At 32.8% G+C, this 16,975-nt stretch overlaps 2 protein-coding genes across 4 annotated transcripts; both read left to right on the top strand.

Moving 5' to 3' along the window:
- The first annotated feature begins 1,722 nt into the window (after window positions 1-1,722).
- On the top strand, window positions 1,723-4,460 carry LOC109788220 (putative trehalose-phosphate phosphatase C). Its single transcript, XM_020346903.3, has 10 exons — window positions 1,723-2,150; window positions 2,289-2,429; window positions 2,533-2,604; window positions 2,691-2,783; window positions 2,871-2,927; window positions 3,046-3,147; window positions 3,285-3,432; window positions 3,575-3,645; window positions 3,759-3,851; window positions 3,962-4,460. Exons 1-10 carry the CDS (start codon window positions 1,863-1,865, stop codon window positions 4,019-4,021), a joined length of 1,125 nt encoding a protein of 374 aa, XP_020202492.1. The 5' UTR covers window positions 1,723-1,862; the 3' UTR covers window positions 4,022-4,460.
- A 6,870-nt stretch (window positions 4,461-11,330) lies between these two features.
- Window positions 11,331-15,104, top strand: LOC109788372 (uncharacterized). 3 transcript variants are annotated; one of them, XM_020347082.3, is made up of 4 exons: window positions 11,331-11,500; window positions 12,729-12,762; window positions 12,840-14,119; window positions 14,227-15,104. In XM_020347082.3, exons 3-4 carry the CDS (start codon window positions 12,864-12,866, stop codon window positions 14,813-14,815), a joined length of 1,845 nt encoding a protein of 614 aa, XP_020202671.2. In that variant the 5' UTR covers window positions 11,331-11,500; window positions 12,729-12,762; window positions 12,840-12,863; the 3' UTR covers window positions 14,816-15,104. The 3 variants fall into 3 exon arrangements, with proteins under 3 accessions (XP_020202671.2, XP_020202679.2, XP_082919564.1); XM_020347090.3 differs by lacking the exon at window positions 12,729-12,762; XM_083063438.1 differs by having other exon boundaries at window positions 12,729-14,119.
- Window positions 15,105-16,975: the final 1,871 nt, after the last annotated feature.

Below are 16,975 nucleotides of genomic sequence, written 5' to 3'. Positions count from 1 at the left end.
CCTATCATTAACATACTTAATGGAAGAGGGAAGAGAGGTGAAAGTAAACAAAAGAAAGTGGGAAAATGAAGCAATTATTTTGTGCCGCTGGTTTTGAAGCTTACACCATACAAGTTAGGTTGAAGCTGCTTGTTTTTATTTCAGTGAAACTATACAAGGGGCGAGTGCTAACTTATGCTACGATGCTGTTTCTTAGTACCTACGTTCTAAATTATGTTGCAACATAAAAAGGTACTCATGAAGAAAAATTAAATTTGAAACTATTGATGCCATGTCACCCAAAAAAATAAAAATGGAAAACGAATATATTATATATGTGGTCACAGCTACGCATTTTGGAACTTTTAACACCTTTCGTGATGGAGACTGGAGAGGGCTAGAAAGATCGTTTAGGGAGAGAAGGTAATTAAGGAAGGGAAAGAAAAAAATGTGGCAACAAATTACATGCCTAAAATGTGTGTTAAGCAGTTCACCATTGTGTTAAGCATGGTAATTACGGCGCTCTTCCTTTAGGTAATTAATGGATTAATTTATTTGATGCCTTTCTATGTTAAACTCTCCCCTATAAATAAATTAATCCATTTAAAAATATCAACTCATAACATAACCATTAAAAATGGTAAATAGTGCTCAATATCTATAAGAATCTGAATAAAATCCTTTATTATCCATTTTCCTGGGATTATTTTTCTCCTTCGGTTGATACTCTAGTCAGTGGTTATTTCTTTTAAAGAAAATCCCCTGATTAATGCATAAAGACAAAGTGGTTCACATTATTTTTTTATTAATTAAAAGATATAACCTTTTTTATTAAGTCAGTTTTTATAAAAGAAAGTAATACTTTTAATTCTCACTCTATGTCCAATTTAGATATATATGGAACTCTTATAACTCTAAATTCACATTATTAAGACTTACCATCATTCTTTATTTTTATTTTTATATACAAAAAAAAATTTATTTTTGAGTGTTCATGGATCGATTTTCAAAAAATCGATTTAAATCGAACCAAACTATTTTATAAAAGTGGATTGGTTAATCAATTTATTTTTTATAAAGTGGATCGGTTTGATTAATATGGATCGATTCTTTTGAAATTGAATCGGTTCGGTACGATGCAGTTATCCACTTTTTACTCATATATAGATCGATTTTATAAAAAAATCAAACCGAACTATACTGATTCACTTTGTAAAAATAGATTGGATAACTGAAGCGGTCTTATAAAGTAGTTCGATTTAAATTTTTTTTAAAAATAGATCAAAATTTTCAATACAAATCAGATTAATTATGAATTAGTTGATCAATTTGAATTTTTTTCATACTCCTAAACTTAATAAAATATGAAAAGGCAAGTTAGTGGCAAAATGGCTATGAAACAACATTATCAGTAAAAGTTCCACATTATTGTGAAAATTCTTTGAAAGAAAAAAAGAAAAAAAACTTAAAAAGAAGGAGGTTCCTGAGCGATTATTGTGTGGTCCCTCCAACTTTCTTATTTAGTATAGTTACTGAAAAGTACAAGGCCATGGAAAAGAGGTGATAGCTAGTTTCGTCGGTTTATGCCCGTGTAACCTAAGTTCTAAATTGACCACCCACCCCTCGCAATACGTGACTTGAACCAACGAGTAGAAAGCGAGTGCATTTTATTTTCTATTCTTTTTTCTTTTTTTTTTCTTTTTCAAACTTTATTTCCCCTATAAATCCCACGTTGTGCAGAGGAAGCAGCCACCACACACCAATTCCCATTCCCCTCTGTTCTTATTCTCTGCCTATAACTTGGTGACCTTTCTTTCTATTTCTCATTCCCAATTCACTCACTCCTTCCCCACAACTTTTTTTTCTTATTAAATTGGTATAGAATGACGAACAAGAATATTGTGGTGGCTCCTATTGGGAAATCATCACGTGTTAATAACACGCTTGTGGAGTTAGCAATGTCGATTTCAAACTCAAATGCTCTACCTAGAGCCGCAGTGCCCAGAATAATGGCCTTGTTTGGTGGGGTTTTGGGCTTAGGCCTACCCCAGAAAAAGCTCTTAATCAAAGATGGGACCAAAGTTAACACATGGATTGATTCAATGAGAGCCTCTTCTCCCACTCGAGTCAAATCCACGCAACAAAACCAAGACCCCATTAGTCCTTGGACTGTAAGCATAAAGATATATACAAGCCTTGTTTTTTTTTTTTTTTTTAACAACTTGCATGGTGTGATCGATTGGATTGAATTGAACCCAACCTTTTGGTGTTATTGTATAAATATGCTCATGACCTGACTCTGTTCGCAGCTTTACCACCCTTCGGCACTGAACATGTTGGATCAGATTGTGTGTGACTCCAAAGGGAAGCAGATTGTGACTTTTCTTGACTATGATGGAACTCTCTCCCCAATTGTTGCAGATCCAGATAAAGCATACATGACTAAAAAGGTTCACCTTTTCTTCTCTTCTCTCTTCATTTTTTTTCTTCTTTTAATTTCCCACTCATACAATAACCTCAAATTCATCGATTTTCCTTTTTTTAATAAATCAGATGAGGGCCACGTTAAAGGACCTAGCAAGGCATTTCCCCACCGCCATCGTCAGTGGAAGGTGCATAGACAAGGTACATTTTTTTTAAGAAAAATTATTGTTATTATTATTAATTACTTGCTCAGAACTAATTTGGATTTTGTTTTTAACGTTTTTTAGGTGTATAGTTTTGTAAGATTGGCAGAACTGTACTATGCTGGGAGCCATGGGATGGACATCAAGGGACCAACAAATAGGCGAAGTACTAAGAAAGTGAGAAAAGTTCCCATAACCAAATTATAATGAAACCAAGATTTTTATCATGTTGTCCTTACTTGTCATCATGTTTTCTTTCATCAGGGAAATGAAGAAGTGCTATTGCAACCCGCGAGTGAATTCTTACCCATGATCAATGAGGTTGGTCCACTTATTTATTGAATCTCAGTTCTCAATTTCTCATATGATTTTGGCAACACATACATAGCGTATATACGATTTTAACTGTGCCGTTATCATTGTTCTATTATGGGTTCAGGTGTACAATATCCTGGTGGAAAAAACAAAGTCTGTCCCGGGGGCTAAGGTAGAAAATAACAAGTTTTGCTTGTCCGTGCACTTTCGCTGTGTTGACGAAAAGGTACCAACATTTAACAAAATATTCAATATAATAGCTCACACGCACCACTTGCACACACGCACGCGCACCAAACACGTTAATTAATTCACGGCTAATATTCATTTATATCTAGCTAATACTATTATTATTTTCCTTAGAATTGGGTCGCATTGGCTGAACAAGTTAGCTTGGTGCTCGATGAGTACCCAAAACTAAGGCTAACCCAAGGGAGAAAAGTGCTAGAGATACGACCTACCATAAAATGGGACAAGGGCAAGGCTCTGGAATTCTTGCTAGAGTCACTAGGTAAGTAGTGTTCATGCAGAGAAATATCATCAACTTTTCTTAATTTGTTTGAGAAATAAAGGTGTTATGTTATGATGGTACGATGCTCATGACCTATACATGTCCTAACTTTTTTTTTAATCAATTATTTTTGTATTTTCAGGATATGCTAATTCTGATAATGTATTTCCAGTCTATATTGGAGATGATCGAACTGACGAAGATGCTTTTAAGGTAATTAACAAATGCCACCACCACCACCACCTTGTTAAAATTATTGTGTTAGTATATTCCATGCGTATATTACTATTTAAAAATTATTGATATATTGGATATAATATAATCAGGTTTTACGGAGAAGGGGCCAAGGGGTTGGGATTCTTGTTTCTAAAATTCCAAAGGAAACCAATGCTTCCTACACTTTGAAAGATCCAACAGAGGTATAGCTAGGTTTAATATTCTCAGTCCAACATGATTCATATTCTTTTTTCATGTGAACGATGAATTATATCCAAGCTAAATATATCAAAAATACTTTTTTTTTTCACAGGTTGGGCAGTTTTTGCGGCATTTGGTGGAGTGGAAAAGAACGAGTTCCCAATACCACTAGTTGTAGATTCTAGACATGAGTTCAGGGAAATTGACACCAGCCCAGAATTTGGTCAAGGGGTGGTTCCAATTATATATCCCTTTCTTGTTGGAAATAGGAAATAGTATGTTGCATAATTTAAAGTTTTAGGGAGGGGACAAAGTTCAAATATAGCTAGGTTCTCTCTCTCTTTCTTTTATTTGATTTTTTTTTTTTAAATGTACTCTATTCCTTCACACGTTTGCATGCGCATGCGGATAGTGAAAGAACTGATGTTTTATGCCGCAATTGCGAATGGCGCGTCAACCTTCTTGCTCTGAATTGTACTTGTCGTACGTGTGGACAATGTGGTATTGAAAATGAAAATCGCCAACTTCAACTTGAAAAGGTGATTTAGACTATCACAAGTGCAAGATGGCTTCGTACCTTAATAAATAAATTTATTTATAATTTGTTTGCATTACCTATTTCACCGCAAACGGCGTTTCTTGAAAGAAAAAAATTGATTTCCATTGACAAAGATGGCAAACTCTCAGTTTTGCATCAAATAAGATTCTAACCTAACTCGATGTTAGAGATGTTACGTGAATAATATATTGAGAGGATGAATAAATTAAACGATATAATTAAATATGTAAAATGGTATATATATATATATTACATGAAATTGAGCAGAGAGGTTTTATATTCACAAATTTGGAAATATAAATGATATGAAATGAGTATATATGAAGTGTTGTACGATAATGTTACTTTTACTTTTTGTCAAAATAAAAAATAACTTTGAAGATTGAAGACATAAAAAACGTTCATATTTGATATATTTTATTTCAAAAATTAATTACTTTTCTTTTTGTTTAGATAATTCTAAAAACATGCAGCAGCTTTTTTAATTAAAGTAAACCAAACATATTCAAACTCTTTTGATTCTTTGTTTGAGCAATGCATATTTGATATTGCTACTTAATTAGAACACGTCCCTCAACAAAGGAATATAGTAAACTTTGGATTTAAATTATATTATTGTTCTAATGTAGATACATCATACATGTTATCAGCATTACGGTTATATAGTGGTAATTCTGTGAAATTTTATATTCGTATCTCGATCTTGGAATAATTTTAAGCTTCTTTGTAAAGGGTTAGTTAAGAACAACAATACAACATACTGTAAATGGCACACTCGAGAAACTTATGGATAGTAGTGTTCTCGGGTTCCTTTACATATATTATACTAAAGAACTGTAGCTTAATTAGTCTCGCAGCCAATTAAGTGAAGGTGAAGATGAAGAAAATGAATTAAAGAAGCAAAAACCATGTGAAATCTTGAACTTGGTGTCTTTACCCTCATTTCCACAATCTGAGCCAGATTATTAATCTTTCACGGGAGTAGTGACAGCTGTACATTACAATACAGTTGTCAAGATACCCCCTTGTCATGCAGGTAAAATGGAACACTGGTTAAGAAGTACACGCGTGTTGAAAATGCATTGACATTTGGATTCAAAAGAAATAGTATGAACTTTAATAATTAATTGGGAGGTTTGTCGTTTTTGGAGGACATACCCAGCACACTGACACAAATGTGAGTTGGAAATTAATTAAACCTATTTTCGTAGTGTAATTTTTTATTTTGAGATTCTGAAATATATAAATTTATGTGAACAATATATAGTAGTTATATCAACAGTAAGGTTGGGTGGTGAAAAGAAGTCCGTTAATTTCGCATGCAATGCAATACGATGCAAGCATATCGTTGTCATATCATGAGTCATGTGTGTAGGAGAAAGGAATAGCCTCAATTTTTAACTGTGACTAAAAGTCCACGATGTGTATACCCAGAAAGCGATGTAGAGCATGCTTTGCCTTGTTAATAATAATTGTTCGATCGATATAAATTTCAAATTTTAGGTAGGAGCATAGCATAGATACTATACCAATGTGGTTAGCAATTATTCATCATGTTTGCATTTTGCCATATTTTCCTTACTCCAATTGTGCACATTTTGCATTGCCTAACATTCTGAAATGAGTAACCCTATGCTAATGCTAAAAGTAAAACCCCAAGTCTCACCATTGGATCACGAAACTACTTCCATTATTGCCAACCAACCAGCCACCCCTATTCCTTATAGTCAAGGTGCTATGCGTGAAATGAGTTGGTCACGCCATTACCAAACAAAGGGTAGTCATTTTGAAGAAGGTATATGACAATTAGTCTCAGACTCACAGTACATGAACCTGCTTGGTCCTGTACCTCCCAACTTGTATACAGGGCATCAATGTTCACCCTTTTGTCAGACAAAGTTGGAAAAAGACACAAGCACAAACACAATGGTTAATTTTAATAAGCCTTAATCTGACGCAGATATTATTATGATCCTCACTAGACCATATTTTAAGACTAAAGATAAAGGGAATAAGATCTGGGGCTAATATAAAATAAAACTAATTAAAAGTGAAGATGATCCTAATTCCTAACATACCCTAGCTACAATTAACTATTGAAGCTGAAGAGATGGTAACCATTGGGAACCTTGATTTGATTTGACAGAGCCAACCTCGATCAAATATTATCATGAGAGTGGTATCTGAAAACAGTAATATTTTAAAGAATGGGAGGGATCTGATTTCTAGTTTAATGGCTTGGTTTTCAAAGGGTTAGGTGCGTGAAAGGGAAATCCACTAATTGGTGAATCTTATAAATGGTTGAGGAGGAGTTGGAATCCACTTAAAGTGCTTGATTTGAAGAAGACACGAGGGAGGATTCATAATGGGGACACCAAACATGTTTCCAAGCCTTCGAACCCAACCCTCGCCTTCATTTTCATACGTGTAAAGAAAGCTTGCCACTAGATTCAGTTTCATCATTGGTGCCTTAAATAAAATACTATATGCCAAGCCTTACAAGCTCCAATTATTGCCCATTCCTTAACACATTTAACTGCACCCCCTTGTAACTCTGATATTATTCCAAAATTGCACTCATCAATGTGTCGATCATATTCATCATTTCTGTGAAAGCTAAGAGAGAAAAAAAAATATATATATATTTTTATATGCAAATACTTGTACTACTTCGTTTCCTATTATGGGCGATTTTCGAGGCAATTCAGAACACCTGAGTGCCTTTCAGTTGTGGCCTTTTTGCTCCCAATAAACCACACCTGAGAATTAAATAATAGAAAAGAAAAGTACCCTACTTCAGAGTATTATTGCTAATTAAAATACATTACATTCTATATATTATAACCCAAAAACTATATTTATAAGTTAAAAGACCTTGGCCATGACATTTTTCTAAACCTTTCACATTTCCCATCATATCAACAACTTTTGTTCTAGTTTAATTATTAGTTGTATATGCTTTAATAATTAAGTTAGCTAGCAAGCTACAAGGCATGCATATGGTTCTCTGTAATGCATTATTTGCCATAGAGATACTCAATAATGGATCTCCATAGACCTGTCTGCCCTCTGAGGAAGGACATCGATCCAAATGGTCCCCACATGAAGAGAGAGCATATTTAGGCGTACATTCGATATATATAAGTATTAACAATGTTGTTACTCATCCATGTCTCTAGAACAATAACTAACCAATCAATAAATAGCTTTTATTAAAAATTAAGAATACCTTCATTTTTTTTTAACTTTGTAGAGTGTGGATTAATACTGAGTCGTTTGTTACGGCTAGCTAGCATTGAATATTTGGATTATATGTACTTATGAAATAGTTGCTGCTGTTAGAGGGAGCAAAGATAAAAGGGTTATTGCTGGTATCTAGCCCTTCAGTCATACTATAGTATAGTACGTTAAAAAGAAAGTTAGTATGAAGGAGAAAGATAAATTAAAAGATAGTTATAAAAGAGATATATGGTTGAGCATTATGCAGGCTTTCGGCTACCGTGCATCCAGTCAGTTCTTCTAATGGGACAGATGTTGCCATAACGAGCATGCAGTTCGCTTTGGTGACTATAAAATGCTTCAATGGGTTGGCACCTTACCTTTCCATACCTAAAACTTGTAAACCTTTATTTTTTTTCTTTTTAAGTCAATTTGTGGAGGTATAGCTCCTTCTCATCCTGTCGTCTTTTATACATATAAAATGATACTTTCAACTGAAACTTTATGCTTACTTAAATCAAGGATTGAATCTTAGTTTTTAATTAAAAAATATAAGTGTTGAATCATTTAAACTAATAATTTTTGATAATTTTAAATGATTGTTAAAGAATTTCTTGCGATATTATTTACATTCTTTTTCAATGACTGAAAAATTTATTAGGTAATAGAAGAACACTAAATATTTATGTCTATGTCAATTTTTATATAATATGTATTTAAATTTTTAAATTATGAAGAAAAATTAATAACATTATTATATGTCATATAAAAAATAGTCAAATAACATGGTTTCTAGTTCCACCTAATAATTTTTATATTTTTCATAAGGATTGATGTGCAATTAAAAATAATGATAGAAAGAGAAAGTCACACTTAAGATAATTGATGTGCAATTAAAAATATAACTAAAGATATGTATATATATAGAGAGATTCATTTGCTTCAAATATAAATTTGGTAGAATTAGTTTACTCAATAACTCATTATTAATATTGAATTTTAACAATCTAATCGTTAAATTAAAATTTTTTAATAAATCAATTAAATTTTTAAATTTTTAAAAAATTTAAAAATATATATATATTTCCTTGTATATATTTAAATTATTCTTATTGAAAAAAATAGCCATTATTTTCAAAGAAAAACTTATAATGCTCCAATTTAAGATAATTATTCATATTTAATATATAATTGCATCTTCAATAGTAGTTTTTATAATTAAGTAACTTATTAAGGTACATTCTTATATACTTTGAAAGAGATCTACAATGTCACATTATTTTAAACAACTCATACTACATTTTTTTAAAACTTTTGTTCCAATAGTAAGGTCTTATAAGCAACCTACACTTTTGTAATTTTTTTTTAATTTATACTTCACTTTTTGACAACTTAAAAAATTAATGTAATTATTATAATTAAATATTAATTTAATTAAACATAATAAATATTTTTTTTTATTTGTGAGAGTGGTTTTTAAACAATATTGTTTATTTAAGAGTTTCTTATTTTTAAGCAATTTCCTATATCATGTCATCACATTCCAATGAGAGTTGCTAATTATGAAACTAGCTTGGAGATGTTGATTTTCCTCTTTAATTAGCTTTGATGTTTGCCCAATCTTCTTTCATAGATCAACCAACTCAAAAGAAATCTTCAAATGATGGAGGAGGAATGAGGAGGCATATGCCACTTCAAGTGAAGATAAGCATAATGTGAAGAACTTGTAACAAGAAAAAATTCCTTAATAAAAGTTCACAAAGAGAGAATTTCTCCAAGAGAGAGAACAAGACTTTTAGAGAGAACAAATTTGAATTTTATTTTCAAAATGCTCAAAAGTGTGTGTACATAGGAGGAAGAACCTATATAGCGTTTGATAGTCTATGGTGCAAGTTAACCTAACCATGATTAAGTGTAATTGAGATTAAGTTAACTTGTACTTAAGATAATTAACTATAGTTACATTATTTTCCTCTTAAAAAAATGTCACTATCCTAAAACTCAAAGAGCCCATGGGAGCTTACCACTTGGCAAGATGTGAAAGGTGTGATTAGACAAAATTCATGTGATTTATTTGAGTCTTGAATGAATAATAATAAGACATCTTATCCCTCTTTGATGTTAACATCTAACCACTTGTATACCACATAAGTAGATATCTAACTTCAAAGGTTATGCATCCAAGAGATGTTTTCATGGGTCATTCAAGGTTAATAAGTCAAAAACTCCTTTCTAGTTACACCATTCCCAATATACTAATTACACTCCTAAAAGGAATATTATAATGAAATAAATTCCTGCACTATTTGATTCAAAAATATAAGATAAAAAATATGAAATATATATAAACACACAAAACCATATGAATACAAAATTAAGAAGTCATAAGGATGAAAGAAGAATCAGGTGCACCTCAAAGAAGACTAGGTACACCACCCTAGCCTTCAAGAAAAAGCTTGGATTTTTAGATCTTCAAGTAATTATTCTAAATCTTCCTCCAATTTTCAAGCCATCAAAATATACACAAAATAATATGTACAAAAGAAAGAAATAGGCTTTAATAGCTTCGTAGATGACTCTCTTAGAATTTCATAGTGATTCATTCCTTTCTAAGAATTCCTTGGAAACATGATTGTATACCTAATAAGCACTGTTATTTATTAGTAAAATACACACACTATGCATTGGAAATACTCTAAGAGTAACACTAATAACTATTAATCTTTTATTTAATATTTATGTTGATTTGGAGTTAAAATGTATTCTTTGTTCTTTTTATAAGATCTAATTATCTAATTTATTGGTATTAATAAAGTTGGTTAATTTAATTAATATATTATATTTTTTAAATTTATTTATTTCTTCAAAATTATTCCCGACATTAATAAGACACTTGCACCACTTATTACATATTGTTTTTCCCTTCATGTATTTTTTTTTTCATTATTTTTTAAGCTTTAACATGCTTCGAAACCCGAGTGGATGATTTAGATACGTCACTATCTAAACTTCATAAAAGCTAATAATATATCGGAGAGCAAGCATCCATAATATATGTAAAATGAAATTTGTAATATTGGATTTTTTAAAATAGTTAATATATCTCTAGTGTAAATATATTTTCTATTTTATATTCTTAAATTGTTGAGGAAAACATATTATTATAAGTATTTTATATAAATATTGGATTATAATGCCAGAAACCAAGTACTATAACTAGAGCAAAGTTTCATTGCATGGCAGAAACTTCCTTGAAAGGAGAATAGCAAATAGAACTTGCTCAAATATACTAAGATTTCAATTAAACTCTCAGATTAAGGATGCAAGATTCAAACTTATTGGCAGATTATACATACATGTTACGGAAAATCATGTTCTATGTCTACTCTTAGAATGTACCCTCTGTAGAAAACCGTACCAAATTATTAAGAATTAGATTATTAATAATTTATATAATGCTAAAACATGAAAACCACAATTTGACTTTGAAATTATTTTAGATTGTTTTGATTCCACTGCATGTATCATGGACTCTTAATTTCTTATACATTACACATAACAATAGATGTCTTTTTCATATTTCAGACAACAAATGACGGCCCAGTACAGCCCACATAATGGCCCACTCCCACTCACGAAAAAAAAAAACTAATCAGTGTTGTATCGAGCCTCAACTCAACCCAATCCAGTGGCCCACTCACACTCACACTCACTCCATTGCTGCGATAACTTAGGGTTTGTTTAGTGTGTTGACAATGCTGTTTCTTCTGCGTGCGCGCCCACCATAGTGTTCGTGCGTCCGTCGCCAGAGTTCGCGTGTTTGTCCACCGCGCCAACGGCCACAGGATTCGTCATTGTCAGCGTGCGCCACAGGTATCTTCTCATTTGCTTTTTGCGATTTTAATTTAAGAAATTACTTTATATTTGATGTGATTAAGCTTAAGCAATTGCTCTGTTTATGCATGGAATAGAATTTTTTTAATTTTTAATTTGTTGGTTTTTAAAATGTTGAAGTTCTAATAAGAGTTTGGGAGTTGAATGTGAGAGGTCATTGGATGGGGGACGATTGGGTGCTTATTAGCTATCAAATAAAATGATGAAAAGAGGAAAAAAAAAACGCCAAATTCATTGAGATGGCCCTTTGCGATGCTGCTATATCTGTGTATCTTTTCTGAAGATCTAAAGATTTTCTTTTGGAAAAGACAGGAGTCGCTCACTGTTGAAAGTTGAAACCAGTATAAAGTAATAGAGCCTAACTAGTTTTGGAGTGTGTAATAGTTTCTTATTAGCTTCGCCAGTGCACACTGTTGACTCCTCATTTTATAAAGACAGAGCAGTGAGTTGCTTGTACATTGTTATTTGGTCAAGTATGGGAAGGTTGGGTAGTTTTGTATATCAAGTTAGTTTTTTAAGGCTTTTTCTGTGTCCTGTTGGCATTGTCTGTCATCGGGAGGAATAAAAGTCAGTAAAATGACAGGTTTTCAGTAATTGTTACTTGGAATGGGAATATAATTCTGTTTGTGAATTCTGCAAGGTATTCGGTTATTGGGGAAAAATTAATATACTTTTAATGTCGAATTGGGATCAACTAGGACAGAAATACTTCTTATTCACTTTCAATTTTCAAATCACTTGTGCATTTTCTTTTTCATTCAGCATCACTAGTTTTAGATCAATAAGGCTTTTTATCGACTGCTAAATATTTATAGTTGAATAGGGTTCTAATTTGATCTGCTTGATGACCTTATAATATCTGTTAGACAATGTACTGTGGGTTTTCAGCTGAGAAGCATATGAAATTGAATTGAGCTATTTAATAAATATATCTTCATTTTTATCCTGACATGTTTTAGTTTTTAACTTCATTTGGAGTTTGTGTGCATAGATATGCATCTGATAAATAAGAAATAAGAAACCCAGGATATGGACATCGTATGTATTGCTTGTTGAGAAGATTTTACCTTCATAACTGTTAGGAGATACACTCTATGTCAGCTTTCCTGTTAGATGGGAATTGCATTTGACTACTGTTTCTAACTATAATTTTCTATGAAGTTAAACTAATATAAATTATTAAAAGTTATGGCTTTCTTTTTGACAGATTATAGCTTTGAATAGTTCTCTAGCAGCTCAGGGTAAACTCTACATTGATGATGACAACAACTTTAACTTTCAAACTTGCCTCTTACTTGGTCTCTTATCCTTCTACCAGTCATATTCTTGTCACTTCTAAACAATGGAAAACTCAGATACAATGCTGACAACTTCATCCTTGCCTCCACCACCTCCAGTAGCTGTGGAGGAGCCAGAGCCCAAGAAGTTGAAGATGTCCACCACAACCTCTGATGATGAAGAATGTGCAACTACCACAGGCAGTAAGATAAGATACAAACGCCATAAGGTAGCTATTTTCTTTGCTTACTGTGGTGTTGGCTATCAGGGTATGCAGAAAAACCCTGGTGCAAAGACCATTGAAGGTGATCTAGAAGAAGCTTTATATGTGTCTGGAGCTGTACCTGAACAGGATCGTGGAATTCCTAAACGGTACGACTGGGCTCGCTCTGCTAGAACAGATAAAGGAGTTAGTGCTGTTGGTCAGGTTGTCTCAGGCCGATTCTATATTGATCCACCTGGCCTTGTTGACCGCCTTAATTCAAATCTTACCTCTCAGATAAGGATCTTTGGTTACAAGCGTGTGACAGGTTCTTTTAATGCCAAGAAGTTCTGTGATCGGAGGAGGTATGTCTATCTCATTCCTGTGTTTGCTCTTGATCCATGTTGTCATCGTGATAGAGAGACTGTCATGGCTAGTTTGGGATCTGGAAACGAGCTTGTTAAGTGTTTCGAGTGTTCTGAGAGAGGTCGAAAGGTGGTAGGATTAGTTGGTAATCGTAAGCACAATCTGGAACTAGAAGCTATGGATGTTGATGCTGGTATTTCATCAAACAAAAATGTTGTGGTTGATTCTAGTGTTACAGATGATGTGGGGGTTTCTTTGAGCAAAGTTGATGATAATCATTTAAATGAGGCATCTGTGAATGATAATACGGGTGACGTGAACTCTAAAACTGATATTGAGACTGTGATTCCTGTTCGTGAAGAGGGTACTCCTTTGAATGATGAATCTGTGAAAAATTCAGACATCCTTGAGGAAGAAAAAGTGAATGGAGAGGATGAGTCTACCAATGGAAGTGGGTTCTGTTATGGTGAGAAGGAGAGGGAGAGATTTAACAAGATTTTAAAGTATTTTGTAGGGACTCATAATTTCCATAACTTCACCACTAGAACAAAAGCTGAGGACCCTGCTGCTCGTCGTTACATTATTTCATTCAATGCAAACACCACTCTTGTAGTTGAGGGCATGGAATTTGTAAAGTGCGAGGTTGTGGGACAGAGCTTCATGCTTCATCAGATACGCAAGATGATTGGTTTGGCAGTGGCAATCATGAGAAATTGTGCACCGGAGTCACTTATTGACAAAGCTTTTCAGCAGTGAGTGCAACTTCTATTGTTTTGTGTTATCTATAAGTTTCTATTTGAAATGCAGCGTGATTCTCATTGAATATTTTTTTTTTTCACTTCTGTTTTCCTAAATGCAGGGATGTTAACATTAATGTGCCTACTGCCCCTGAGGTTGGATTATATTTGGATGAGTGCTTCTTTTCTTCATATAACCAGAAGTGGAAAGATAGCCATGAAGAGTTGTCAATGAAAGATTATGAGAAAGAAGCTGAGGAGTTCAAAATGAAGTACATATATTCTCATATCTCTTCCACGGAACAGAAGGAAGGAACTGTTGCTCTTTGGTTACATTCTTTGAACCATAGAAATTATCCAGATCTGCGCATTGTCAATGAGGAAGCCATCCCTGATAACAATAGAGCTGATATTGAGGAAGCCATCCCTGATAACAAGAGAGCTGATATTGTCAATGATAACAAGAGAGCTGCTATTGAAGAAGCCATCAATGATAACAAGAGAGCTGCTATTGAAGAACCCATCAATGATAACAAGAGAGCTGCTATTGAAGAAGCCATCAATGATAACAAGAGAGCTGATATTGAAGAAACCATCACTGATAACAAGAGAGTTGATATTGAAGAAGCTGTCGATGATAACAAGAGAGCTGATATTGAAGATGCCATCACTGATAACAAGAGTGCTGATCCTGAAGTTGTGACTGAGTGAACTCTGTTCTATGTTTCGGTCATTCAATGTGAACTCTTTCTTTCTAATCTTTTCACTTATTCTTATTCTTTTATTATTCGCCTAACACCCTCCATCGCAACATATACAAATACACAAGATCTTTGTGTCCATCACTTGGTAAAGCCAAGAAATGAAAGAATATTTTCATTATATATTTTAAACCATGACTAAGCAATGGCCATTGGTTTGTGCTAAATTGAGATCCACTGTGAAAGAAACACCTATATAGCACTTGCAAATATATGACTTACGAATTTTGTTTCTTTCATCTTCTATTTATGTATTTGGACATTTCATCTACTATTTATGATCTTGTAGGTTAATACTTGTTTTGTTGCAATGTCAACAGGTGATTTCAACTTGGCATGCTTTCTATTTTATTGCGCCCGCAGCCAATAAAGTACTGATGTTTATATTCTCGGATTATAGACAAAGAATCGTTAATGTTAAATAAGCACACAATGCCTCATTAGAAGTCGTTAATTAATACAAGTTAACATCTCTTTTTGCCCCTCCGGAAGGTTGTTGTTGACCTCGTACAATGATTTTAAACAAATTTATTAGAAACTGTCGTCGATATGTTGTCTGTGCACGCATTGAAACTGATAGTGTTTGGTGCATCGATTTTTCTATTGTGCCATATCAGTTTTAATCAATTATATTCTATTTTTACTCCAACAATGAATTTTTTTAAAATAATTTCAAGGAACTCAATATTTTATAATTTTTTTATTTTGAACTTCATTATAATTAATTGAGTGATAGTTCTAGTTTTAAATCAATCGTGGTCATCATTGTTGTTGTATATTTCTTTTATTTGTTTTCAATATTGATTTAACGATTGATCAATTTTAATAATTGGATCCTTCGAAATATTCAATCATGATTGAACTAAAATTATATCATTTGGAATTGTGAATGGCACGAGATTTTTTCTACAATACTATTATCACTCCCATGAGAGGTGATTTAGGTTCGCTATTAGGAGGGTCTAGGTTGGATGAAGGAGTCGTAGGACTGATGTTTGGGATGGGTGAGGGTGGTGGAAACATAGGAAATTGTGAGTTACAAGAATTTTCACTAGTAAGACATGGTGGTGGATTCATTGGAAATGGTGGTGGATATACAAAATTTTGAGGATTTTCAAAATTATCACTCGTACAAGTGTTTGGTTTTGCAAAAGATGGTAATAATACTGATAATGATAATTATACTGGTTAGGATCCTTAATGCAAAAAAATTAAACACAAAATTTAACTGAAAATGAGAGAAACAAAATTCAAGATTGAAAAGATTTGGATAAAAATTTTGGTCCTCTTATAATACTATTTATACTAAAATAAAAATTACTAATTTTTTAAATAAATAAAAAATCCAACGATTGCAATGTTCAATTCCTCCAACAATCCATTTGTTTTTTTAAATTTTCCAATGTACCATGTTTGTATTTTTTTTAATTTCACTCTATTCCTCTAATGTCTTTCTCTCATTTTTTTCTTTTTCATTTTTTTTCCATTTTCTCTTTCTTTTCCAACAACACACTTCTCCTTCTTTTTCTCTTCTTCCCACGCCACGTCACGCCACTCTTCTTCTTCTTCTTCTCTCCTTATTACCCCGTCGTGCTGCTCCACCGCACGCCTCTTCCGCCGATTGCATCCATCATCTCTTCCTTTCTCTTCTCTTCCCTTTCCCTCTTTTTCAATTAAAAAAAATAATATGCTTATATTTAAATAACTGTTACTTGTAGAAACAACTCAAAAAACAGATTTTAAACAATTTTAACGCCACCTAAGCCTCTTTCAATGACAAGTTTTTTTTAAGGATCAGTTGTTTGGATTAAGAAACTCTCCAAAGATTTGTCACTAGAGATACTCTAAGCAAGATTAGGTCAATATTTATTCTAAATTATTTTTATAATATATTTGTAATGTTGTATACCATATAGAAAGGTGTGGAATTTTAATTTGTTTGTGAAAAGTAATTTATAATTTTCATCATCCTATTATTATATTTCATATGCCTTTCAATCTCCTTGTCTTCATTCTGACGTTAGTTATCCTTTGATTCGAGAATGTTGATTATAGTGTGGGAAAATGTTGTATTTTTTTATTTTGATATCTCATTATTAGCATTTCCCTT

Source organism: Cajanus cajan, chromosome 9, assembly GCF_000230855.2.
Source record: "Cajanus cajan strain Asha chromosome 9, NIPB_CcT2T_4, whole genome shotgun sequence".
NCBI classification, from domain to species: Eukaryota; Viridiplantae; Streptophyta; class Magnoliopsida; order Fabales; family Fabaceae; genus Cajanus; species Cajanus cajan.
Note: the sequence above shows the minus strand (reverse complement) of the source record. Positions and strands in the feature narration are given on the sequence as shown.